The 27,082-nt window shown below is 42.0% G+C and overlaps 2 protein-coding genes across 5 annotated transcripts; both read left to right on the forward strand.

Moving 5' to 3' along the window:
• The first annotated feature begins 556 nt into the window (after positions 1–556).
• On the forward strand, positions 557–9,393 carry hdac10 (histone deacetylase 10). Of its 2 annotated transcripts, none has more exons than XM_014124484.3 (20): positions 557–809; positions 4,206–4,340; positions 4,423–4,519; positions 4,696–4,793; positions 4,951–5,055; positions 5,169–5,237; positions 5,326–5,452; positions 5,582–5,647; positions 5,768–5,827; positions 5,933–6,022; positions 6,161–6,267; positions 6,375–6,442; positions 6,573–6,837; positions 7,501–7,591; positions 7,989–8,074; positions 8,182–8,238; positions 8,332–8,413; positions 8,588–8,776; positions 8,933–9,092; positions 9,239–9,393. In XM_014124484.3, the coding sequence occupies exons 1-20, from the start codon at positions 745–747 to the stop codon at positions 9,283–9,285; spliced, it is 2,064 nt and encodes a 687-aa protein (XP_013979959.1). In that variant the 5' UTR covers positions 557–744; the 3' UTR covers positions 9,286–9,393. The 2 variants fall into 2 exon arrangements, with proteins under 2 accessions (XP_013979959.1, XP_013979960.1); XM_014124485.3 differs by lacking the exon at positions 557–809 and adding an exon at positions 1,290–1,312.
• Positions 9,394–9,988: 595 nt separating this feature from the next.
• Positions 9,989–26,376, forward strand: parvb (parvin, beta). 3 transcript variants are annotated; one of them, XM_014124487.3, is made up of 13 exons: positions 9,989–10,292; positions 21,934–22,023; positions 22,819–22,889; positions 22,994–23,096; positions 23,269–23,409; positions 24,337–24,452; positions 24,545–24,603; positions 24,704–24,723; positions 24,811–24,872; positions 24,970–25,038; positions 25,135–25,236; positions 25,358–25,430; positions 25,872–26,376. In XM_014124487.3, the coding sequence occupies exons 1-13, from the start codon at positions 10,178–10,180 to the stop codon at positions 25,946–25,948; spliced, it is 1,098 nt and encodes a 365-aa protein (XP_013979962.1). In that variant the 5' UTR covers positions 9,989–10,177; the 3' UTR covers positions 25,949–26,376. The 3 variants fall into 3 exon arrangements, with proteins under 3 accessions (XP_013979962.1, XP_013979963.1, XP_013979961.3); XM_014124488.3 differs by lacking the exon at positions 9,989–10,292 and adding an exon at positions 12,111–12,250; XM_014124486.3 differs by lacking the exon at positions 9,989–10,292 and adding an exon at positions 20,121–20,281.
• Positions 26,377–27,082: the final 706 nt, after the last annotated feature.

The raw sequence follows: 27,082 nt of genomic DNA on the forward strand, positions 1-27,082 counted from the left end.
GGCCTCCATTGGGCACTGAACCACAGTGCTCCATTGCTGCAGGTCATAGTAGGTGCTGTGGAGCTGACCATCTGGCAGGGTGGCTGATGCCAGCTGGCTGTAGTCACTGAATTCATCGCCTGGCTCCAATCGAATTTGTTGGACTAGATCCTGTCATCAGCCAGTCAACCTTGGAATACTGAGGGTCTCATACGGTTTTTCTCTTCTGTCGTGCTCTGAAATAGAATCTGGTCAAGAAAGCACTTCAGATTTCATCATATTGGAATCCGTGTTAGGTGATATGGTACAGTCACATTGCAGGACTGGTGTCTTATGAGTGACCATCAATTGTCTTATTTTCTCAAGCCCTAAAACATACCAACTCATACCACAAGGGGGGGTGAATTTACGAAGACAAAGCTTGCATTTTTACAGAATATTTTATTTTGATTTGAGCTCAACAAATGTAACATCACCTTAAGTAATTTTCCAAATCCACTTGTGTTATTAATACCTAAAAACATGAGATTCAAAATGTATAAATGTAATGGTACTCGTTTAGACCAATCAAATCCCTCTTGTGGTCACTCAACACAACAAACATGTCTGCGCCGTTGGCGAGAAAAGCGCGATGAATGTGTTTCCCTGAAGTCTAATCTAAATTCGTATGTCTCGAATTTACAGGTAGCTATCGACATTCCGTCAACTTTTCTTTAAAGTTGTGATCCCTTTCTTCTGCCATTTAAGTCGCGAATACTTTGAAAGATGTCGTCTGGAACCGCTTTGGTTTATGATGAGGAAATGACTCGCTACAAACTGCTATGGGTTGAGTAAGTCATGCTTTCTTATTGTGCATTTTGTTGTCCTACACACTGCAGTCTAGCGAAAGAGAGCAAAAACGGATGGGTGGGTATAATTTGTGGAACGTCCCAACAGGAATCTGTTCCAAAAAACGTAAAGTACAAGGTTGCCAACCAACAACGCATACAAAGTAGCAACGCATACAAACCTAGCTAACTAGCTGCCGAATAGGCATCAACTCACCACGTAGTTTATTCTTGATGTTTGTCCATAGGCAACCAGAGTGAGGACAGACATTTTTCGGAATAAACGCGATGAGTGAAAAACGCAATGAAATAGACCACTCACTACCCGGTATCTTATTCTGCCGCTCTACAACTTTGTATGCGTTGTTTTTTGGCAACCATGTTATTTACGAAGTTTTTGGAACAGATTCCTGTTGGAACGTTCCACAAATTATACCCACCCAAAACGGATATCTATATCAAAGATTATGATAACTATCGTTCTGCTGTGTGTGTTGTATGAGTGGGTGAGTCACATTTAGGAGATGTTATGGCGGATGTAACGAAATGCTTGTGTTCCTAACTCCAACAGTGCAGTAATACACACGAATCTAAAAGTAAAATAATGGAATTAAGAAATATAGAAATATTAGGACGAGCAATGTGTTTATGTGTACTGACCTGTGTAGGCTGCGTGTGAGTGTACTTGTTCAAAAGTGTTTGAGTGCACACTGTTAGCCTGGTCATTCCTGTTATGTGGTGTCTTTTCAATCCCCAGGAAATAGCACTTTAGTGTAAAATGTGGATTTTACCTAAACACACAGAGATACAGTGCATTCGGAAAGTATTCAGACCCCTTGACTTTTTCCACATTTTGTTACGTTTCAGCCTTATTCTAAAAAGGATTAACACGTGTTCCCCCCTCGTCAATCTAAGCACAATAACCCAAAATGAAAAAGCCAAAACGGGTTTAGACATTTTTGCATTGTATTCAAAAATACAAATATAATATTGCATTTACATAAGTATTCAGACCCTTTACTCAGACAGGTTGGACGGGGAGCGTCGCTGCACTGTTAATTTCAGGTCTCTCCAGAGATGTTAGATCGGGTTCAATTCTGGGTTCTGGCTGGCCCACTCAAGGGCATTGAGACTTGTCCCGAAGTCACTAATGGGTGGTCTTGGCTGTGTGCTTAGGGTCGTTGTCCTGTTGGATGGTGAACCTTCACCCAAGTCTGAGGTCCTGAGCACTCTGGAGCAGGTTTTCATCAAGGATCTCTCTGTACTTTGCTCCGTTCATCTTTCCGTCGATCCTGACTAGTCTCCCAGTCCCTGCCGCTGAAAAACATCCCCACAGCATGATGCTGCCACCACCATGCTTCACTGTAGGGATTGTGCCAGGTTTCCTCCAGATGTGAAGCTTGGCATTCAGGCCAAAGAGTTCAGTCTTGGTTTCATCAGACCAGAGAATCTTGTTTCGCATGGTCTGCGAGTCTTTAGGTACCTTTTGGCAAACTCCAAGTGGGTTGTCATGTGCCTTTTACTGAGAAGTGGCTTCCGTCTGGCCACTCTACCACAAAGGCCCGATTGGTGGAGTGCAGCAGAGATGGTTGTCCTAGAAGGTCCTCCCATCTCCACAGAGGAACTCTGGAGCTCTGTCAGAGTGACCATCGGGTTCTTGGTCACCTCCCTGACCAAGACCTTTTCCCCCGATTGCTCAGTTTGGTCGGGCAGCCAGCTTTTGGAAGAGACTTGGTGCTTCCAAACTTTTTTCATTTAAGAACGATTGAGGCCACTGTGTTCTTGGGGACCTTCAATGCTGCCAAAATTTGTTGGTACCCTTCCCCAGATCTGTGCCTCGACACAGTCCTGTCTTGGAGCTCAACGGACCATTCCTTCGACCTCATGGCTTGGTTTTTGGTCTGACATGCACTGTCAACTGTGGAACCATATAGGCAGGTGTGTGCCTTTCCAAATCATGTCCAATCAATTGAATTTAGTTGTAGAAACATCTCAAGAATGATCAATGGAAACAGGATGCACCTGAGCTCTTTCAAGTGTCATAGCAAAGGGTCTGAATACTTATGTAAATAAGGTATTTCTGTATTTTATTTTTAATACATTTGCAAAAATTTCTAAACTGCTTTCGCTTTGTCATTATGAAGTATTGTGTGTAGATTGAGGGCATTTAAAAAAAAATTGTATTAATTTTTGAAAAAGGCTGTAACTTAACAAAATGTGGAAAAAGTCAAGGGCTCTGAATACTTTCCGAATGCACTGTATGCACTTTTTATGCATTTTTACCATTTTGTTTTCAGTGGATGTAGGCGTTTTTGCCATCTCCCCGGTGCTATTCATCGTCCTCTACGAGAAATATAAGCCATTAAATAATAAAATATACAAAATATTTATTCATTATTTTATAGTCCTACTTAAAATATCTGTCACCAATACTCTTTTCTCATGATTATTGTATTTGTTACCGTATTTAAGAATTTCCGTGTGTCATAAATGCGGAAGACACATTTCAGTTGAATGCATTCAGTGGTACAGCTGACTAGGTAATCCCCCTTTCCCTGATTTCACTTTCTCCCCTGTTAGTTGGTAGTGATACCCATTTAAAAAACAGCCCCTTCCCACAATGACATCACATTCAGGAAGTGTCAATCTTTTTTTTGTCAGGGAAAACAACAGTGCAAAACTAGTAAGTATTAACACTCGGTTTTATCTACAGTACCAGTCTGCTTTGAATTAAAAGAAGCAACTGTAGGAGCTGCTGAGTCTCTGAGATCTGGTTAGGTTGACAGTGTTTTTAAAAAGATAAAGTAAATAGAAAATGTAATAAATTGAAAGTGATTGTAATTATAAATGTAATGTTTTTAATTGGACCATTTCACAGATTTTAAAGTGCATAATATATCTTTGTTTAAATATTTAGTTGATTATTGGTATTAGTCTGTTAGTCTGTTATTACCACCCTGTTATTGCTTTCCACCCTGTTATGCTTCATTCCACCCGGATTGGTCAGTGTTTTAAAATAATAATTGAACAATAACATCAAATGATATGTATATCTTCGTGGTAACTTGTCGAGATAGAATGGGTCAACTACATACGAAAAACTGTTGACCAAATTCTGTTGTTATTCACTTTTATTCTGAAAAATGTTGTGCAAATGGTTGGGAAAATAACACACGTTTCACTCAATCATTGATTTATAATTATTTGAAAAAAATAAATTAACGTAGTAGAGTAAGGAACATTTCATTACTTAGGAAATCTAAATCTTGATATTTACATGCATTGTTAACACCTTCAGAGAGTTATGTGTAAGTCCCTAACAGGGTGGAAATATGTCATGGTCCATGTGTGAACAATATGCCTGTATTTACTTTGTCCTTTTGCATGTCCTCTCTTCAGCCCGGCTTGTAAAATTGAGGTCCCTGAGCGTCTGACTGTCAGTCACACAGCTCTGCAGGAGGAGGGTCTGGCTGAGCGCTGTGTCTCTGTGCCTATACGCCAGGCCACCGACGCAGAGATCCTACTGGCTCACAGGTGAGTCTATCACGCACCTGCATGCACACGCGCACACACACACACACACACACACACCCACCGCTCTATGTCATACCTACAGTGAGGAGTACCTGGAGGCAGTAAAGAAGACACCATACATGAGCCTTGATGAGCTGAGGACATTCACCCAGCAGTATGGGGATGTCTACTTCCACCCGGTGAGATGACATGGACAGTCAATCAGTCAACTAATCGCTGCATTGTCCCAAATGGAGAATATACAGTATAGTGCACATAATATAGAAAAGCACAGAATGGGACCTGACTATGAGGCTGACCGAAACAGAGTTAGCATTGTGAAACCCATGTTCTCTGCTTGTGTTTTCGCCTCTAGAACATCTACCATTGTGCCAAGTTGGCCATCGGGGCCACTCTCCAGCTAGTGGACAGTGTGATGACGGGGAAAGTGAGGAACGGCATGGCCTTGGTCAGGTGAGTTTTAACCACGGAGGAACAGAGTGCATATGGGTTTGTCCTCCGCTGTTTTATTTACAATGCCCCGGAAGGTGTCATTGACTTCCTGTATGCACAGTTACAGTATCTGGTACTCAGGATTCACCTCCCTCTCCCACCTCTTTTCTTTCATCAGACCCCCAGGACACCACAGTCAGCGCAGTGCTGCCAACGGCTTCTGTGTGTTCAACAACGTGGCCATCGCTGCCCACTATGCCAAGAAACAGTACGGTATCAAGAGGTGAGCAGGGCCTGAATAGAACCCACTCTTAACTGATTCCATTGTAAGGCTTTGAAAGTAGAAGAGTGGGCGAATGTGTGTTTGTTTTTCTCCGAATGTTTTTGTTTACCCAGGGTGTTGATAGTGGACTGGGACGTGCATCACGGACAGGGAGTGCAGTTCGCTTTTGAGGATGACCCAAGGTGAGTGTCTTTTCTTGATCCTAACTGGACCTTTTGTCTGGTAGTTAATCCTGTCTGATCTGCAGATTGCTCTGACTGACCCCCCCAGTGTGCTGTACTTTTCCTGGCACCGCTATGAGCACCAAGGCTTTTGGCCCAACCTGAAGGAATCAGACTATGACAGTGTGGGCAAGGAGAAGGGTGCTGGCTTCAACATCAACGTACCCTGGAACAAGGTGAGTTCCATAGAAGTAGAATTCTAGAAGTCCTTTTAAATCAAGGAGCCCTGCCTACCATACAGTACTTGTTACTTTCTCAGTAGCATTATGCCTTCAGTTCTCATTTGATCTCTTGACTGGTTACAGGTGGGGATGGAGAACAGTGATTACCTTTCTGTCTTCTTCCATGTTCTCCTGCCCATCGCATATGAGGTGAGGCATTCTCCCAGGTCAGAATCGGCAGCACTCGCAAAACGTGTGCGATGTTCTCTCTCTCTCTCTACATATCAACCTCAAATGATGACTGAATGAAATGAATGCTCTTTGTTCCAGTTCAGTCCAGATTTGGTCTTTGTGTGTGCAGGCTTTGACTCTGCCATTGGAGACCCAGAGGTAAGGCATTCTACTGCTTAAATGAATGACCAACTAATATAGGCCTAGACACTATTGTTATGGTTGTACAGTAGAACCAAGCGTTCTTTTATGCTTGTGTCCCAGGGTCACATGTGTGCCACCCCAGACATCTTTGCCCACCTGACCCACCTCCTGAAGTCCCTGGCTGGGGGGAAACTGTGTGCTGTCCTGGAGGTGACGGTCACTCATAGACTTATATATTTAACAGTGTCACTCTTTTTTTTAAATGAGTCACATTAACAAATCAGGAACTGTTTTTGCTGGGGTTTTTTGTACCTCGATTCACTCTATAAAAAAAAAAACATTTTTTAGGGAGGGTACAACTTGACCTCACTGGCCCAATCAGTGTGCCAGACCGTCCAGACCTTACTCGGAGATCCCGCCCCCCAAACGTCAGAACTGAACGGCCCATGTGAGAGGTGGGCTGACGTGTCAGTCACAGCTTTAAAAAGGCTATAACCTAAATAGCTTGTACAGTCAGTTAACGCACTGCACTGTGTCTGCCTCGTTCTCTCCGTCCCTGCAGTGCTCTGGAGTCCATTCAGTGTGTGAGATCAGCTCACAAGCCATACTGGGCCTGCCTCAAACACACAGGTACTATATAACATCACCCTCTGATCACGTTCAGATCTCATCACTTCATTTACAACATATCAACCTGCATTACCCTAATATAGCTATTAATCTCATCTTTCCTCCCTCCTTCCATTCACTTCCCTTCCAGTTGCCCCACCCGTGTCTGAGCCCAGCACTAAACGCTGTAAGCTGGCAGAGAAGGAAGAGGGTGTGCAGGCTGAGGAGGGTCAGAAAGAAGAGGGGGATGGTCAGAAAGCGGAGGAAGAGGAGGTGGTGTGGATGAAGCCTGCGTCCCGGTTGGCTCCTCTGGTCCACACTGAAGTGGCACTCCCTGCTGACCTGGAGGTCCCTGACAGATGTGACCGTGTGAGGTCATCACTGGCCCCAACTCTTCAGATACTGCAAAGACTAAGGTCTGTCCCTAACCTATACACCTGAGATACCTCAGAGATTTAAGTCTGTCCCCAACAAATGTCCCCAGATACATGCACCACCCACAGATACATGCACCACCCACAGATACATGCACCACCCACAGATGCATTCACCACCCACAGATACATTCACCACCCACAGATACATTCACCACCCACAGATACATTCACCACCCACAATAATGTTAAAGCTGCAATATGTAACTTTTTAGCCAACTTGATCAAATTCACATAGAAATATGTGTTATAGATCTGTCCTCATTAATATCAAGTCTGCGCTATTTCTATGCTTCCTGTTTTTGCCATCTTTTACTTTCGGTTTTGTATACCAGCTTCAAACAGCTGAAAATACAATATTTTTGGTTGTATAAAATATATTTTACAACGGTTTAGATGGTACAATGATTCTCTACACTATGCTTGCTTGTTTTGTCACAAAAACGGAAATTAAGCAAACTATTCGAATTTTAGCAACCAGGAAATGGCGGTGCGTTTTCTGCACAGTGCAACTTTTAAAATATGATCATAGTTCCTGTTTAATCAATTTGTACTTTTACTTTGATAATATGAATACACATCGTATTTATTGGACTCCAATGTTTTTGGTGAAGCTTCAATAATACTGTCTTATTTTATAACCAGGGATAACTTTTTTGAAGGGTCGGCGGAGGAGGAAGCGCTCATGTCTCTCTGCAGCGTCATCGCACTCTTTGAAAAGATGAAGAAACAAGAGGTGAGCTGTGTTTAGAAGTTAAGAGTAATTTCCTCTTACTCATCAAAAGTCATTTGCGTCGTGAGTCATTACATACATCAAATGCCCTCAATTGTTGCACTGCATCAATTGCACGTAACTTTAGTTTCTTTCGTTCCAGTACATTTTATGTTGCCTTTGTTTGCTTGTGATGAAGTAATGCAACACATTGCTATTCCTGGGGCTGGAACATGATGAATACACAGAGCGTATTGTGTGTGTGTGTGTGTGTGTGTGTATTTATATATTATGAACTGAACTATGGGGCTATTATTCCCAGCACCACAAGTTGTAGAGAGATTGTGAGGTTTGGCCTCTGATATTTGGTCAGTGATTTGGCTTTGGCTAACCTGGTACTTTGATGCTAACTGTCTGTCAGATTCGTAACGGTCTGGCGCTGGTGCCTGATGTCTCCGTGGCGATGCTGTGTGCCGCGCAGCACGCTCGGATGTCTCTCACCAACCGGTATACACCGTTTATGACCTTGAGTACATTCTCAATACTGGACATGCATAAGCCGGCAGAGAAACTGGTGGCGAACACTCAGTTGGTGAGTGTTTTTCTCCTCACAGGTTATTGCTGGTGTACCTGGGGGATGGGGAGATCCCGACATACATCACTGAGGACGGGTGAGAATGTTTGCACAGTAACCACACAGAGTAACCACACAGTCATAAATACCCTTCTAAACCATAAACATCTCCTTCACCTTTCTCCTTTAGGAAAGCACTCGTGGTGCAGATCAGCAGTAAGGAGCCAGAGGAGCAGAAATCCAGATATCAGGTTTCTGTGTGTCTGAAAAAGGTACAGCAAATTATTTGGAAAAGGAAACGTACTCCTACGACATGATTCTCTTGTTGCGCTTGCCAAGGTTTTATGGAGGAGATGTATGTTATTTTCTACCTTATTTTAATGCCCAACATCTGTTGTGTACAGTGTATTATTACAGTCAGTGTGTGTGTTTGCGTCCCACCACAGGGCTGCAGTGATGTGGCAGGGTTGATGCAGGCGGTGCTGTGCCTGCTCCTGCCTCTGGCCTATGAGTATGACCCTGGGCTGGTGCTGCTGGTGCGGGGGCCAGGCAGTGGGGTGGGGAAGGCAGCCTGGGCACAGATCACCAGCCTACTCCAGGGCCTGGCACAGGGCCACACACTTGCCCTTATACAGGTGAGGGACACCGAGGGAGTGAGGGCTCCACTTTGACTTGGTCCTAGCTATGCAGGTTTAAAGTATTTTGAATTATGTTTTTTCTCTGTATTTTTTTTTCCTGGTCGTATGAGTGTTGCAGGGATGATCCTCTAACATATTGTTGTCATATCCCAGGAGGGTGAGAAGGAGGCTGTAGGGACCACGGCAGCCTCTCTGCTGGGGGACCCTGCTCCCTCTTTGGGGCCCCTGGGGGCCCCTCTCCCTGAGGACATGGAGGCCATGGAGAGACTGAGACAGAGGCTGCAGACACACTGGGGACTTCTGCAGACTGAGGGTGAACAAATTATCACAGCCTCTAAGGAAACCTATTCAGTTACTCAAATGGATAATAACATTTTAGAAAAACAATAGTTATTAATATAGACACCTCAAGAAAATACTGACCACTCAGATTGTTAATACATTTTTGTCCTTTTAAAGCTGCAAAGGGGAAAGAAGTTGAGGAAAAAGGACAAAACCAGGACTGAAGTAATCTCCACACCAATTGGGTTTGTGACCAGGGGAGAAAATCCATCTCCCAGGCATCCATTTTTATACTGTTTGTAATTTTGGCAATTAAAAACAATTAAACTATCTATTGGTCATTCCACTATCTAGTAATTGAAAATGTCTGAAACTTGCAGCACTGCATAATCTCCATATTGCAACACAACAAAATATGAATATCATGGTTACTATCTGTTTTCATCAGTCCATGTGTGATGGAAATTGAGAAACAACTTCCTGTTTGCACAAATTAAATTAAGTCATAGGGTCATTCTGTATTAATACAGAGGATGCAGTGAGCTGTTGGTCAGAAATGATGTAGACAATGCTGTGATCTGTGTCAAAAGCAAAACCTATTTTCTATGGAAAACTAGAGCAGAAATACTGCTGTAAAACACTACTGCCAAAATACATGGAAATGGGAAAACATCCCAAAATATCCATAATATAAATGTGTATGTTAATTATTTATTAGTTGCTCAGAGTATTAGATGTGGTTCTGATTCTGAATAAGGACTACTGGTATAGATGTTGAGTAGCCTATGACAAATTGTTACGCATCAAGCAGTGGGCTTTTGTGTGACGCATCCTCTCCTCTCATGGGACAACCTACATCCAGCCATTGACCGGCGCTGTCGGGTAGCCAATAATAAAGGCGATGCCTTGTCTGCTAACTGAGTCATCTGGTCCATTGAAGTCAAACAGGCGCCCCTCTTTGCCTATTGTTACCGCTACCGGCCCGAAGTGTTGTCTTTTGAAGCGCCACGTCCTTTTCCTGCCAGCGGACCTAATTCCAGGTGTTCAGTGAATCACGGGGGTTGAGGTTTCACAGAATTGAGCTGCAGCGAACAGTTAGTTGACCGTCGCTCAAAGATGGCTGGAGCTCCTGCTAGGTCAGCGACTTCGCAGTCAGGCAAGATGAAAAAGGACGAATCTTTCCTTGGAAAATTAGGAGGAACGCTAGTTAGAAAGAAGAAGTCCAAAGAAGGTAACCTATAAGCTTAATTCCCTAAAGCGTGACGTTATACATTGTCATAATAACACTAATTTGTGTATCCGTTGTATTCCCCGCTGTCCATGGTGCTGCAATTTACGTTTCCCATCAATACATTATATTGACAAGGGTCTGAATGTAGGATATGACTTCATAAAACCTTTAGTTGGAATAAAGAAGAACAACCGGGTTGCGTGAGCCACATCCTTGTCAATTATTTCTCATTTTTATTTCAAGCCATTGAAATGGCTATGATCAGAAGTAGACTACTATTATAAAACATTGGACTTCAATACAAATCATACATGCCATGGCAAGTCTTTTAACTGTTAAACTTTGTGTAAAAAAAAACAAAAAAAAAAACGATTTAAATACTCTTCAACCTTGGAAAGTTTCAAAGTGAATACTCAATGTAAGCAAGTAAAAAGAAAAACAAAGCCACAAAGAAAGTAGACTGGCAAGTGGCATTCCTCATGATGTAATAAACATAAATAGATCAGATGGTCATCACTGATGCCAAGAATGCAAGGTTATTAAGATAAGGAGTAAGAGGATTACTTTCCCATGATGTTTACTTTCTCTTCTCTTTTGAATAAAGTTTGGTCTGTCCTAGTTGTACAGTTGAGCTTTTTCATTTATTTACCAAGCTATTTTGAAGCCCACTTCCCAACTCTCTGTCTAGTATGAACAGCTGCAAGATTTGGCCCCTGTGTGTGTGTGTGTGTGTGTGTGTGTGTGTGTGTGTGTGTGTGTCAGTCCCTCTCTGCCTGGCCATGTGTTTGTCATTCTCTATATAAGGAACTCTAAAGGCAGGAGAATGGAGGCTAGGTTGTAATTGCTGTGGAACCCCAGTAAATTTCAGTCATCAACACTCAGTACCTCCTGTATGTGTTCTGGGCACGTGCTCTATTAAGGGGGGATAGATTTCCTGAATGAAAGCTCATGTTCCGTGTTTGTTACTTCTACCACAGCTAAAGAGTGCCCCTTTGTGGTGACTGGTGAAATTGATGATAGCCCTGGCCTGGGGGGGATGGAAGAACAGTCTCAAGACAGAACTCTCTGTGATAAATGCAGAAAAAATAAATAAAAATAGATGTATTCAGTGAATGATCGAAAGGTGTAGCCAGGTCAGGTTGGTTGTAGTCTTTTTAACTAAGAAAGATCACAACCAGACAAACGAGTTAGCTGAGTGGTATAGGCCTAACAGTACATTCACTGGGTAATTACTTTAGGCACTTTCTATATTCAATTTCGGACTTTGGGAAATTGCCTTTCATCTTCGTGTATCCTGAAGGGGTACCTGAGAGAGTTTGTTGCTTACAAAATCTAAATGAAAACCACACATTCAGTACTCTATGATTTGCCCAATACATTTGACATTTTTAGTCATTTAGCAGACGCTCTTATCCAGAGCGACTTACAGTAGTGAATGCATACATTTCATTTCATTTTATACATTTTCTTATTTTTTCTCCGTACTGGCCCCCCGTGGGAATCGAACCCACAACCCTGGCATTGCAAACACCAGTGTGCAAGTTGCAACTCTCAGTTTGAGACTATGAACAGCAGCTTGTGGTCAAGGACAAATACACATTATAACGCCTTCTGAAGAAAATAAATGTCTGTTTATAATAGCTGTATTACTGCTATGTGTTGAACTCAGATTCCTGCTGTGTGTGCCAGACCTAGATATCATGTGTTTGTGACTGTTTCTGCAGATAAACAGAAAGGAAGCATCTCTCTCCCTGATGTGTCCTTTTAAGGCTAGTGTCAATTACCACTGCACTGGACTTGAGAGAGATAATAGTCAGTTAAAAGTGCTCGTCATGGCCTTAAATGTATTATAATGAAGAGTGTATCCTTACTGTCTCCATTATGTCTTAGTGGGTGTGACTGAGGGAAATATTATTTCAGTGTTATAGCAATGTCTACCTCAGAAAGTACTCCCACAAGTAAGTTCTTTTTTGTTTCACATATTTTAGTTTCAGCATAATATTTTTCGTTCTAGTCTATGTATTAAACATATAATCTAGAAATGATTTGCTAGAGTATCTATAGAGAAATACTTTCCCTGTGGAAATGAGTGGTGGGGACATATCAAAAGCCCATTTATTCAGTGTAATTTGAGAAGTTAGTTAGGTGACCGACTGCATTTGCCCTGCAAATGTAAAAAATAAATGAATGTTTGTATTATACAGTCAGTCACCTAACTCACTTCTCAAATTACACAGAATAAATGGGCTTTTGATATGTCCCCAGCACTCATTTTCACAGGGAAAGTATTTGTATAACACAGAGGACTATTTAAACATTAACGATTTTTTTTGTTGTTGAATGATATACAGTACCAGTCAAAAGTTTGGACACACCTACTCATTCCAGGGTTTTTCTTTATTTTTACTATTTTCTACATTGTAGAATAACAGTGAAGAGATCAAAACTGAATTAACACATATGGAATCATGTAGTAACCAAAAAAGTGTTAAACAAATCTAAATATATTTTACATTTGAGATTCTTCAAAGTAGCCACCATTTGCCTTGATGATCACTTTGCACACTCTTGGCATTCGCTCAAGCAGCTTCATGAGGTAGTCACCTGGAATGCATTTCAATTAACAGGTCTACCTTGTTAAAAGTTATTTTGGGGAATGTATTTCCTTCTTAATGTGTTTGAGCCAATCAGTTGTGTTGTGACGAGATAAGGGTGGTAGACAGGATTTAGCCCTATTTGGTAAAAGACCAAGTCCATATTATGGCAAGAACAGCTCAAATAAGCAAAGAGAAACGACAGTCCATCATTACTTTAAGACATGAAGGTCAGTCAATCCTGAACATTTCAAGAACTTTGAAAGTTTCTTCAAGTGCAGTCGCAAAAATCATCAAGCGCTATGATGAAACTGGCTCTCATGAGGACCGCCACAGGAAAAGAAGACCCAGTTACCTCTGCTGTAGAGAATAAGTTCATTAGAGTTACCAGCCTCAGAAATTGAAGCCCAAATAAATGCTTCACAGAGTTCAAGTAACAGACCCATCTCAACATCAACTCACCAGAGAAGACTGCGTGAATCAGGCCTTCATAGTTGAATTTCTGCAAAGAAACCACTACTTAAGGACACCAATAAAGAGAAGAGACTCGCTTGGGACAAGAATCACAAGCAATGGACATTAGACCGGTGGAAATCTGTCCTTTGGTCTGATGAGTACAAATTGGAGATTTTTGGTTCCAACCGCCGTGTCTTTGTGAGACGCAGAGTAGGTGAACGGATGATCTCCGCATGTGTGGTTCCCACCGTGAAGCATGGGGGAGGAGGTGTGATGGTGTGGGGGTGCTTTGCTGGTGACACTGTCTGTGATCTATTTAGAATTCAAGGCACACTTAACCAGCATGGCTACCACAGCATTCTGCAGCGATACGCCATCCCATCTGGTTTGCGCTTATTGGGACGAGCATTTGTTTTTCAACAGGACAATAACCCAACACACCACCAGGCTGTGTAAGGGCTATTTGACCAAGACGTAGAGTGATTGAGTGCTGCATCAGATGACCTGGCCTCCACAATCACCTCAACCGAATTGAGATGGTTTGTGATGAGTTGGACCGAAGAGTGAAGGAAAAGCAGCCAACAAGTGCTCAGCATATGTGGGAACTCCTTCAACACTGTTAGAAAAGCATTCTAGGTGAAGCTGGTTGAGAGAATGCCAAGAGTGTGCAAAGCTGTCATCAAGGCAAAGGGTGGCTACTTTGAAGAGTCTCATATATAAACTATATTTTTGATTAGTTGAACACTTTTTTGGTTACTACATGATTCCATATGTGTTATTTCATAGTTTTGATGTCTTCACTATTATTCTACAATGTAGAAGAGAAGGGCCTTGGTTGTGGAGGTGACCAAGAACCCGATGGTCACTGACAGAGCTCCAGAGTTCTTATTTTTAGATGGGAGAAACTTCAAGAATGACAACCATCTCTGCAGGATGGCACCATCCCTAAAGTGAAGCATGGTGGTGGCAGCAACATGCTGTGCGGATGTTCTGGGAGACTAGTCAGGGTCGAGGGAAAGATGAACGGAGCAAAGTACAGAGAGATTCTTGATGAAAACCTGCTCCTGAGCGCTCAGGACCTCAGACTGGGGTGAAGGTTCACCTCCCAACAGGACAATGATCCTAAGCATATAGCCAAGACAACGCAGGAGTGGCTTTGGGACAAGTCTTTGAATGTCCTTGAGCGGCCCAGCCAGAGCCCGGACTTGAACCCGATCGAACATCTCTGGAGAGACCTGAAAATAGCTGTGCAGCGATGCTCCCCTCCAACCTGTCAGAGCTTGAGAGGATCTGCAGAGAAGAATGGGAGAAACTCCCCAAATACAGGTGTGCCAAGCGTGTAGCGTCATACCCAAGAAGACTTGAGGCTGTAATTGCTCCCAAAGGTGCTTCAACAAAGTACTGAATAAAGGGTCTGAATACTTATGTAAATGTCATATTTCAGTTTTTTTTATATATATATACATTTGTAAAAATGTCTACAAATCTGTTTTTGCTTTGTCATTATGGGCTATTGTGTGTAGATTGAGGGGGGGGAAACTATTTTGTTCATTTCAGAATAAGGTTGTAACGTAACAAAATGTGGAAAAGTCAAGGGGTCTGAATACTTTCCAACTGCACTATATATAGTTCCTTCAGAAAGTATTCACACCCCTTTACCTTTTCCACATTTTGTTGTGTTACAGCCTGAATATAAAATGTATTACATTTAGATTTTTGTCTCTAATTTACACACAATACCCCATAATGTCAAAATGGAATTTTGTTTGTAGACATGTTTCGAAATGTATACAAAATGAAAAGCTGAAATGTCTTGAGTCAAGTGTTCAACCCCTTTGTTATAGGAAGCCTAAATAAGTTCAGGAGTAAAAAAAGGTGCTTAACAAATCGCATAATAATTTGCATGAACTCATTCCATGTTCGATTATAGTGGTTATGATTTTTGAATGACTACCCCATCTCTGTACCCCACACATACAATTATCTGTAAGGTCTCTCAAGCGAGTAGTGAATTTCAAGCAAAGATTCAACCATAAAAGCCTCGCAAAAAGAAGGCACCGATTGGTAGATGTGTAAAAAAATGAATAATAAGCAGATGCTGAATTTCCCTTTGAGTGTTGAAGTTATTAATTAGGCTTTGGATGGTGTATCAATACTCCCAGTCACTACAACGATACAGATGTCCTTCCTAACTCAGTTGCCGGAGAGGAAGTAAACTGCTCAGGGATTTCACCATGATCAATAGTGATTTTAAACAGTTAAAGAGTTTTTAATGGTTGAGATATGAAAAAACTCAGTATGGATCAACATTGTAGTTACTCAACAATAATAATCTAAATGACAGAGTGAAAAGAAGGAAGCCTGTACAGAATAAAAAATATTCCAAAACATGCATCCTGTTTGCACCAAGAAACACTATAGTGATTCTACAAAAAATGCGTCAAATGAAATAACTTTTTGTCCTGAATACAAAGCGTTATGTTTGGGGCAAATACAATCCAACACATCACTGACTAGCGCTCTTCATATTTTCAAACATGGTGGTGGCTGCATCATGTTATTGGTATTCTTGTCATCGTCAAATACTATAGTTTTTTGGGGGGATAAAAAGAAACGCCATTCAGCTCTAAGCACAGGCAAAATCCTAGAGGAAAACCTGGTTCAGTCTGCTTTCCAACAGACACCTTTCAACAGAAGAATACCCTAATACACAAGGCCAAATCTACACTGGAGTTGCTTGCCAAGATGACATTGAATGTTCCTGAGTGGCCTAGTTACAGTTTTGACTTGAATCGGCTAGAAAATAAATCTATGGCAAGACTCGAAAATGGCTGTCTTATAATGATCAACAACCAACTTGACAGAACTTGAAGAATTTAAAAAGAATAATGGGCAAATATTATACAATGCAGATGTGCAAAGCTCTTAGAGACTTACTGGAAAAGACTCACAGCTGTAATTGCTGCCAAAGGCGCTTCTACAAAGTAATGACTCAGGGGTGTGAATACTTACGCTACCGTTCAAAAGTTTGGGGTCACTTAGAAATGTCCTTGTTTTTTTGTCCATTAAAATAACATCAAATTGATCAGAAATAACTCTAGTTTGAGAAAGATGCCTCACAAGTCCTCAACTGGAAGCTTCATTAAATAGTACCAGCAAAACACCAGTCTCAACTTCAACAGTGAAGAGGCGGCCAATAAAAAGAGAAGATTAAGATGGGCAAAAGAACACAGACACTGGACAGAGGAACTCTGCCTCGAAGGCCAGCATCCCAGAGTCACCTCTTCACTGTTGACGTTGAGACTGGTGTTTTGCGGGTACTATTTAATGAAGCTGCCAGTTGAGGACTTGTGAGGCGTCTGTTTCTCAAACTAGACACTCTAATGTACTTGCCCTCTTGCTCAATTGTGCACCAAGGCCTCCCACTCCTTTCTATTCTGGTTAGAGACAGTTTGCGCTGTTCTGTGAAGGGAGTAGTACACAGCGTTGAATGAGATCTTCAATTTCTTGGACATTTCTCGCATGGAATATCCTTCATTTCTCAGAACAAGAATAGACTGACGAATTTCAGAAGAAAGGTCTTTGTTTCTGGCCATTTTGAGCCTGTAATCGAACCCACAAATGCTGATGCTCCAGATACTCAACTAGTATAAAGAAGGCCAGTTTTATTACTTCTTTAATGAGCACAACAGTTTTCAGCTGTGCTAACATAATTGCAAAAGGGTTTTCTAATGATCAATTAGCCTTTTTAAAATGATAAACTTGGATTAGCTAACACAACGTGCCATTGGAACACAGGAGTGATGGTTGCTGATAATGGGCCTCTGTACGCCTATGTAGATATTCCATAAGAAAACAGCCTTTTCCAGCTACAATAGTCATTTAAAACATTAACAATGTCTACACTGTATTTCTGATCAATTTGATGTTATTTTAATGGACAAAAAAAAATTGCTTGTCTTTCTTAAACAAGGACATTTCTAAGTGACCCAAAACTTTTAAGCGGTAGTGTATGTAAATGGAATATTTCTGTATTTCATTTTCAACAAATTTGCAAACATTTTTAAAAACATGTTTTCACATTGTCATTATGGGTATTTGTGTGTGGATGAGTGAGACATTTCTTTTTATTTAATACATTTTGAATGCAGGCTGTAACACAACAAGATGGTGGAATAAGCCAAAGGGGTATGAATAGTTTCTGGCACTGTGTATATACAGTATATATATATTATAACTCTCTCTTGGCAATTACATGTAGAGAAATATTGGATTGCGATGGGTTTCTCCGTTGAAATGATGTTCCTTTATGTAATGTTATTTCTGAAGTGTTATAAATCAGTGAAGGTTTACCAGTAGTAGAGTCAGCATGACTGTCATCATAGCTAATGACTGAAAGCTCTGAATATCCCAGGCCAGGGTTGTGACATGGTCATCTCAGCTCTGGACAGTGGGTGTGTGTGTGAGGATTCCATGTCCGTTTAGTCACTCATGCCTATGCTGCCTGCCCGACATAAATAACCTGGGCTAAATTTATTAAGGCCTTGCCTGTCTCACTGAGGCATAAATAACTTTCCCCGGGTCACAGTAAATCAAGTTCCCTCAGGGGGCACGGGAACCTTGTTTTATGTTGAAAATCTACTGAGATATAAGGAGATGTAAGCTTTTCAACTTCATAGAATGGGTATATTTAGATGATATTTACACCATGAATTTGACACACTTTACCTCCAGCATGCAGCTAAATTGCTGTTGGTATGTTGTTGTTTTTGTCGATTGACTGCAGTCTTCTGCCTACTCTACTCTGCTAATGGTCTTAACCATGACAGGTGTTTCATATAATGCCTGCAAAGAAGCTGGCTGGTGATTTATTTCACTGCAAGGCCGGGGGTAGAGCTGAGTTAGTGTAATTATATTAAGAGGAATACTTTTAGCGCACGATTCATTGTTCAATGCAGCAAAACAGATTAAAGGCCCAGTGCAGTCAAAAATGATCTTAGGCTTGTGTGCGGCTGCTCGGCCATGGAAACCCATTTCATGAAGCTCCCGATGAACAGTTAATGTGCTGATGTTGCTTCCAGAGGTAGTTTGGAATCGTGTTGCAACCGAGGACAATCGATTTTTACGCGCTTCAGCACTCGGCTGTCCCATTCAGTGAGCTCGTGAGGCCTACCACTTTGCGGCTGAGCCGTTGTTGCTCCTAGACATTTCCACTTCACAATAAGAGCACTTACAGTTGACCGGGGCTGCTCAACGGTGCCACGTTGAAAGACACTGAGCTCTTCAGTAAGGCCATTCAATCAATCAATCACATTTATTTATAAAGCCCCTTTTACATCAGCCGATGTCACAAAGTGCTATACAGGAACCCAGCCTAAAACCCCAAACAGCAAGCAATGCAGATGTAGAAGCACAGTGGCTAGGAAAAACTCCCTAGAATGGCAGGAACCTAGGAAGAAACCTAGAGAGGAACCAGGCTATGAGGGGTGGCCAGTCCTCTTTTGGCTGTGCCGGGTTGAGATTATAACAGTACATGGCCAAGATTCTACTGACAATGTTTGTCTATGGAGATTGCATGGCGGTGTGCTCGATTTTATACTGAAATATATACTGAATATACTGAAATAGCCAAATCCACTAATTTGAACTGCTTTCCACATACTTTTGTATATAGTGTATATTTACACACTATGAGGTTGGAATAATACTGTGACATTTAAAAAATGATGATAATGCCCTTTTAGTGTAGGAAATGTCAGCCTGTTGTGGTGGAATGGAGTTTTGGCCTGCCTGGTAAAATCACCAGGTGGTAAATTCTTTAATAGACCAATAAGAAAGAGAGTTCCAAACCTCTCTGCCAACAACAGCTAGTCTTCCACCCAGACCATGCAGTCCTAGCAAAATTCCTTCTTGGGAAATTGCTGAGATGCTATTTTTGTTCCTTTTTGACCATTTTAATTGAAAACAATCACAGTAAGTTACTTAATTGTTACCAGGAAATGATTTGGTATTGAGATAAAAACAGCTGCATTGGACCTTTAAGATCTGAAAGCAATGCTTATAGCATAAGGATGAAGTTATACACGTAAGAACATCTCTAACCAAGAAAGAGCCTGTTGGGTTTTTCATATGTAGTTTACCTCTGATTATCATATAAACAAAAAACAGGAACATCACACTGCTGTCTGAGTTTATTCAGCATTAGACTGTTCTCCTATGCGGTATGATAGTTCAATCATATTGTGTTGCTGTGCACTGCTGCTGCTAGATTGGGTACACAAACACAACATGGTACCTGTCAGTGCGGTAGTGTAGTGTAGTAGTATCCATGCTCTCTGTCCTGTCCTGTGTTGTCTCTGTAGCGTCCCAGGGGTTAGTTAGGTAGTGTTCTGCTATTGTGGTTGCAGTTCCTTTCCTGCCCTGGTAATCCCCCCCCCCCCCCCCCCCCCAAACACACACACATTTGTTGTTCTTCTATCATTGTGGGGACCTAAAATTCATTTCCATTCAAAATCCTATTTTATCTAACCCGTAACCCTAAACCTAACTCCTAACCCTAACCCTAATTCTAACCCTAACCCTAGTTGTAACCTAGTTGTTATTGTTTTACTATCCTTGTGGGGACTTTTGGGGATTTTAGGTCCCCACAAGGATAGAAGAACCAACACACACACACACACTCATACACCCACCCCTCCTCTGCTCCTGTAACTGGACCGCAAGGGTGGGGGGGTTGTGACAGAAATAAACACGTGATGATGCCTCGGCCACTGCCTAGTCCCACCGGGCAGAACCTCACACACACTCTCACACACACACACACTCTCTCTACCACTATACCTTCACTTCGCTGCTACTCTCTGAGCACCTCTGGGATCCCTGGGCTAATTTCTGGAGACATGGCGGGCCTACTATGTGGGACCAAGAGGAAGAAACAAGGTAGTTCTGTTTGACATGGTGGGATTGGCTGGAAGGGCTGGCTGCTTATGGAACTCTGATTTATGAATGGAGAAGCATGCCCTGTACCGTATTTACGTTTTGAGTGCTGCTGGTATGTTGCTGTTTAGGGACCCGTTCGTGTTTGTGTTTTGATATGAGAAATGCATGCTGAATATTTTTTCTTCAGTTTCCAAGTAACTGTGGAGTAATCCAGATTCAGCTTAGGTTGTGATCTATTGACACATTACATTTCTACGGCAGTATTATTTGGCTATATTATTGTTTGGGAGGGCTTTGGTCAAATCCTTAACAGTCATTTTTTCTCATTCGATTGTATCACAGATGTACTGGACAGAGTCACAGTGTTGAGGAAATAGCACAATTATGATGAAACGCAGGACTGTAATTATCAAGGAAATGCTGATCTGGTGTGTGATGCAGGCAGGCCCGCTGGCTTGTGGTTGAGCTCTACAGCAAATCAGATAGGACATCTTTAGAAACTACAGAGGACTACTCCTCTCTCCAACATCAACAACATCCCTTTTCTGCATACCTTATTAAATGCGCTGTCTGCTGTTTTCTGCATACCTTAAATGCGCTGTCTGCTGTTTTCTGCATACCTTAAATGCGCTGTCTGCTGTTTTCTGCCGCAGAGGAAGATGAAAGGAATGTAGCCATTAGGGTTAGAGGCCTAAATGTAGACACTAGCCAAATCCCAGCGGTAACGTCAGCCTGTGTCAGTGAAGGTGAATCAAAGCTCAGCTCAGCAACAGAGTGGTTTGGCTTCATCTTGTGGTTTGTTTACAGCCTAATCTCGGGAACCCAGGATCAAGTATTACATGCGCTTAACAGTCACAAGAGACTATTTACATCCTCAGTGATCAGCGAATTCATGTCGATGCGTCCTATTGAGTGCTTGTTATCATCAATTCACTAATAGAGTCATTAGTGAAGAACTACCCATGGAGAAGGTGTGGCGTCGGTCTTAGGCTCCAGGCAGTGTGTTAATCCCACCCTCACACCAGACAGTTGGGTAGCACACACACACACACACACACACACACACACACACACACACACACACACACACACAGGAGCCCACCGCTGCCACCCTTAGACAGCTGTGGGGGTGTGCTGTGTGTGTCCTCACTGAGCTTTAATAGAATGGAAAATATGAATATCTTCACTTGTGTGTGTGTGTGTGTGTGTGTGTGTGTGTGTGTGTGTGTGTGTGTGTGTGTGTGTGTGTGTGTGTGTGTGTGTGTGTGTGTGTGTGTGTGTGTGTGTGTGTGTGTGTGTGTGTGTGTGTGCTAGGCTCTTATCCATAGCCTAGTATTTCTTTCTAGACACTGTCACTTGTTGAACACACTGATAACAGATCTACACCTGAAACTTGAGCTGTACGTTGTTGTTTCTTCTATTCCACAGAGCCATTTACTTTATGTTCGTATTCTTGTCTTTCCTCATTTTTGTATTGTTGTTGCGTTGTCATGACGATTGGATGATTTCTACCATGCATATCCCGTACATACGACTAATAAAATGAAACTGAAACTGTGTGTATGTGTGTGGTGGGGGTCACTCTGAGGTTAATGCTACTGACTAAACGTGTTCATCTAATGGTGGGTCCTCTCTGTTGTCCCTGTCCCCAGTGAGTGACCTTCATGAGGAGGGGAAGAATGCCATCAACACTCCCATGCTGCCCTCTGGGACTGAAATCCACCCTGAGGACACCATGCTGGGTAACAACAACTCCTAAAACTCAAACCCTTACCCTAAAACTTACCTTCATACGTACAACATGTTTCTGTGTTGCTCGGTAACACCAACTCAAACTCCTAATGCTAACCTCAATACATACAGTACACTCCCATAGGAGAACCCTTCCTGGTTCCTGGTAGAACCCTTTTTGGTTCCTGGTAGAACCCTTTTGGGTTCCATGTAGAACCCTCTGGGGGAAAAGGATTCTACTTGGAATGTCTCTGTAGGCCTCCTGGACAAACCACAGCCTCTCTCATCTACAGAATCTTATGTATCCCAAAACTGTTGTACCATTTGTTGTCATTCCACTTCGGTCTTGTAGGTGTATTGGTCACTGACTTCTGATGCCTTTGGTGGACTGTTGATGACACTTTTGGCCTTTAGTGACAATTGTACTCGTTGATGCCTGAGGGTTATGAGGTTATGTCTGGAGACCTTACTGAAGCTGATTGGGGGTGACTTCTGAGCACTCTGGGAACTAATTGTGACTGTGAGTGACCTTTGGTGGAAGAGGAAATGAAAGAGCAATGCGCAGGGGTGGAGTTAGGACAACACCCTGTGTCTTAATTCCGCTCATCACCAACTGATTCACTCTATGATTTAAGATAACCGTGCTCGCTACAGGAGAAGAGGACTGAGTGTGTGTGTGTGTGTGTGTGTGGGGGTGTGTGGGCATGTTGAAGTCTTCGAATGTGTCAGAATATGTGTTCACTTCCACCATGTATTAGTTGGATCCCTCTGGCTTCACAGTCTTTCTCCCATCATGTCTTTCTTAGAAGAGAATGCTGAGAGGAACATGCTGGATCCGACCTCAAGGGAGAATCCAAAATTCAAAGATCTTCAGAGGGTAGGTGTCTTATGCATAGCTTAGTATTTCTTTCTGTATACTGTAGATCAAACACCGGTAACAGATCCAAACCTGAAACTTCAACAGTATGTTCTTGTTCCTAGGTATTGATAGACTGGATCAACAATGAGCTGGAAGAGGACAGGATCATCGTCAAAGGCTTGGAGGAGGATTGCTATGATGGACAGGTGCTTCAGAAATTATTTGGTAAGGAAGAATTAGTTTGGACTTTGTGTAGTGTCTGTGGCTGAACTTGTGTTTGATCGTTTGTACATCAAATTATAGAGTTGAAAAGGTAACTTTGCAGTACACAGTATTTGGATGAATGCTATGGTATACAGATCTGCATACCTGTGTAACTCCTTTCTCCCGGTGACAGAGAAGCTGTCTGGGCGTAAGCTGAACGTGGCTGAGGTGACCCAGTCAGAGATAGGACAGAAACAGAAGCTCCAGACGGTACTGGAGGCCGTCAACGAGCTGCTCCGGCCTCACGGCTGGTCCATCGAGTGGAGCGTCGACTGTGAGTTGTCCACTAAGCCCTGAAAATACAGTAATTCAATATCCAGTTTGACACACAGGACTGACGTAAGGGTTCACAGACCATCAGACACATACTTTTACACAATTGCTACTACAGATCAGTTCTGTTATGGCATCCTAAGTCTTTAAAGAGACGCGTTATCTTCTCATTGAATGGGCACTGTATTTAACCTGATTTACAGTAGTACTGAACTGTATTTCACTTGATTTATAGTAGTACTGAACTGTATTTCACTTGATTTACAGTAGTACTGAACTGTATTTCACATGATTTACAGTAGTACTGAACTGTATTTCATCTGATTTACAGTAGTACTGAACTGTATTTCACTTGATTTATAGTAGTACTGAGCTGTATTTAACCTGATTTACAGTAGTACTGAACTGTATTTCACCTGATTTACAGTAGTACTGAACTGTATTTTACTTGATTTATAGTAGTACTGAACTGTATTTAACCTGATTTACAGTAGTACTGAACTGTATTTTACTTGATTTATAGTAGTACTGAACTGTATTTCACCTGATTTACAGTAGTACTGAACTGTATTTCACTTGATTTACAGTAGTACTGAACTGTATTTAACCTGATTTACAGTAGAACTGAACTGTATTTCACTTGATTTATAGTAGTACTGAACTGTATTTCACTTGATTTACAGTAGTACTGAACTGTATTTAACCTGATTTACAGTAGTACTGAACTGTATTTCACTAGATTTACAGTAGTACTGACCTGTATTTCACCTGATTTACAGTAGTACTGAACTGTATTCCACCTGATTTACAGTAGTACTGAAGTGAATATAGCACACTATTCAACCATGGTAAAGTCATTCTAGCCATGGTAATTCAAAGTGATGTCACGCTCACAACGCCCTCTTCTGGTCTCCTCTGCCGTCCACAGCTATCCATGCTAAGAACCTGGTGGCCATAGTGTACCTGCTGGTGGCTCTGGCCATGCACTACCTGGCCCCCATCAGACTGCCAGAGCACGTCTCTGTACAGGTGGTGGTGGTCAAGGTAAGGAGACCCAGCACACGTTGACATCTATTATCTATTACATGTCATGATGATGACTTGTTGACCTGTGTTGGTGGTTTTGATTGTTTTAGAAAAGAGAAGGCATACTGCAGACGTCTCATGTGACTAAGGAGCTGACGAGCACTACAGAGTATGTACTACCGTTATATCGGTTGTATGTTTTCAGTTTCCGTGGAAATCCTTACAGTATGGAGGTGTAACAATTCCGCTTCTCTTTATCTTCTTTCTAGGATGATGATGGGTAGATTTGGTGAGTACTTGTTGGTTGAACATTGAGGTCGGTTGTAAAATTTGATTAATTTGGAGTTTTTTTAAATAATCATCTCCTGTTTCTCAGAAAGGGATGCATTTGACACCCTCCTGGACCACGCACCGGACAAGCTCAATGTTGTGAAGAAGGTAAAATATTTGAAGAGAGATTCAAACTTGCCAAAGGCATTGTGTTTGGTTCCTTTATACTTTACGCTGTGTTTTTATTTATACCTCTCTCCGTCAGTCCCTCATCACCTTCGTGAACAAACACCTGAACAAGCTGAACCTGGAGGTCACAGAGTTGGAGTCACAGGTTAGAAATCTGATGATATAACATACTCTTGCTACTGGGCATAAGATACAATGAGTTTTCCTCCATATCTTCATGTTTTTATATTCTTGTGTCCAGTTTGCTGATGGTGTGTACCTGGTGCTGCTGATGGGACTGCTGGAGAACTACTTTGTCCCCCTCTACAACTTCTTCCTCACACCAGAGAACTTTGAGCAGAAGGTAGGGTAGGATTATTAGAAGTGGTGTTTCTCTGTAAGTGGTGGACTTGTAGACGTGGTGATTCTTTAGTCGACTGTTAGCAGGTTCCTCCGGTTGATCCTCTAACCCTGGTTCCCCTCAGGTTCACAACGTGGCATTTGCCTTTGAACTGATGCAGGACGGAGGCCTGAAGAAACCCAAAGCCAGGCCAGAAGGTATAGTAGAAAGACAGTAACACATGGTGGGGGAATGCAGGTAGTGTGAATTCAGTTGGGAAGGGAAGCTTGATTTAGGTAGACTATGCGTCGGAGAGCTTATGGCACATGAGCGGCTGTAATGCCGTAGATGTCCAATAGGTGTAGCTGTTGCCTCACTTTAGATACTGTAACACGGTGTATGTCTAAGCCAGCCTTTGACCCAGACACCCAGCTGAACCCCACCAGCTCTTATCATTCTGAATATAAAGTCTCACAAGATGTGTGGGTGTTTTCATTTGTATTTTTGCATACCAATATTACCCAGAATCAGTCAAGCAGCATGAACTTCCTTGACTTGCCTATATTTTTTAATGTGTTTGTGATCTTTCCTCTGGGAGCAATTCGTTTATTTGTTTTTAATAACTTTTGACTTATTTTGTGTGTTTTGTTTGGTTCTAGACGTTGTGAACTTGAACCTGAAGTCTACCTTGAGGGTGTTGTACAACCTGTTCACCAACTATAAAAACTCTGAGTGATGTCTACCTGCCACGCACAGTCACAGTCACAGTACAGTGTGAGGAGAATGAAGGCACTGTGTTTGTGCGACCTTCACACTGGCTGATGTCTGAACCCCTGAGGAACCCACTGGGACTAAACCAAAGGCCCACCCCTTGTATCAGTGGGATGGCCTGAAGAGACTCCGAATGTTTGTATTTCATCTCCCCCAGTGTCAGTATTTAAATCCTCCTTTATGCTAACCCTACCCAAGCACATGTATGTTTCATGTTTTAGTACTCAGTCAACACTGTAGAATGATTCATGCAACTGGAAAACATGGGTTTGTATTTTATGCAAAAAGCTTCATGCAAAAAGCTTTATAAGAAGATATTTTATGATCCACTGTTGCATATGCAAAGACTTGCTGTAGATCATATCTCAGAAAGCTTTGTACATTATTCCCATATCATTATTATATTATTATTACTACATCTATTGTTCTATTGTATCTAGCCATTTCAAAATATGATATGAATGAATTCTAAGTACTTTACTTTTAGATTTCTCCGATTTGTTTATATGGACAGGTTCAAGCCATATTTTTTATCCGATGCTGACCCTGTTGCCTTTCGCCTTAAGTGCCATGTTATTCTCTTCCTACTGTACCCGAGAGAGCCACAAAGCATTGTGGTATTAACCTGCCCTTCAGACGATTCCCAGTAGACCGTCCGGAGAACAGCTAGCGAGGCTCTCCACCGCGATTTAGCAAAGAGCGAGAGACCAGAGGGCTGCATGTAGCCTAAAGGAGTCCACTCATGCATTTTAGACCGAGGGTAAATTATTAAGAGGGATGAGTCAAGTTTGGTTCTCCAGGAGAACAACTTGTCTCACTGCTTGTATGTATCTGCCTCGATGTCTGTCTATCCCAAAATAAATGTTTCAACTCAGACAGCGTGTGTTGTTTTAATTATACACTTCATACATGTACATTAGCTTTCTTAGTTTGCCTTCAATGTGAGTCAGAAGTGGGGTGTAGATTAGAACTCCGCATCACAAGCTCTCTGGATTCGGTTTAGCAAAGGAATTATGGGGTTATTTTAGGACCCTGTCTTTATTTTCTTGTCTATTTCCTTGGTTACCATGGCGACCTCCCCTTTCCTAAATCCCCTTTT

Source organism: Salmo salar, chromosome 10, assembly GCF_965601325.2.
Source record: "Salmo salar chromosome 10, fSalSal1, whole genome shotgun sequence".
NCBI classification, from domain to species: Eukaryota; Metazoa; Chordata; class Actinopteri; order Salmoniformes; family Salmonidae; genus Salmo; species Salmo salar.

Bases quoted from the DNA above. Each gene is read 5' to 3' on its own strand.
- hdac10 (XM_014124484.3), top strand. From the start codon at position 745: ATGTCGTCTGGAACCGCTTTGGTTTATGATGAGGAAATGACTCGCTAC. The intron at 6,023-6,160 runs GTGACGGTCACT...AACATTTTTTAG, and splicing joins AACTGTGTGCTGTCCTGGAG to GGAGGGTACAACTTGACCTC. The intron at 8,777-8,932 runs GTGAGGGACACC...GTCATATCCCAG, and splicing joins ACACACTTGCCCTTATACAG to GAGGGTGAGAAGGAGGCTGT.
- parvb (XM_014124487.3), top strand. From the start codon at position 10,178: ATGGCTGGAGCTCCTGCTAGGTCAGCGACTTCGCAGTCAGGCAAGATG. The intron at 24,604-24,703 runs GTATGTACTACC...TCTTCTTTCTAG, and splicing joins GAGCTGACGAGCACTACAGA to GATGATGATGGGTAGATTTG. The intron at 24,873-24,969 runs GTAAAATATTTG...TCTCTCCGTCAG, and splicing joins AGCTCAATGTTGTGAAGAAG to TCCCTCATCACCTTCGTGAA.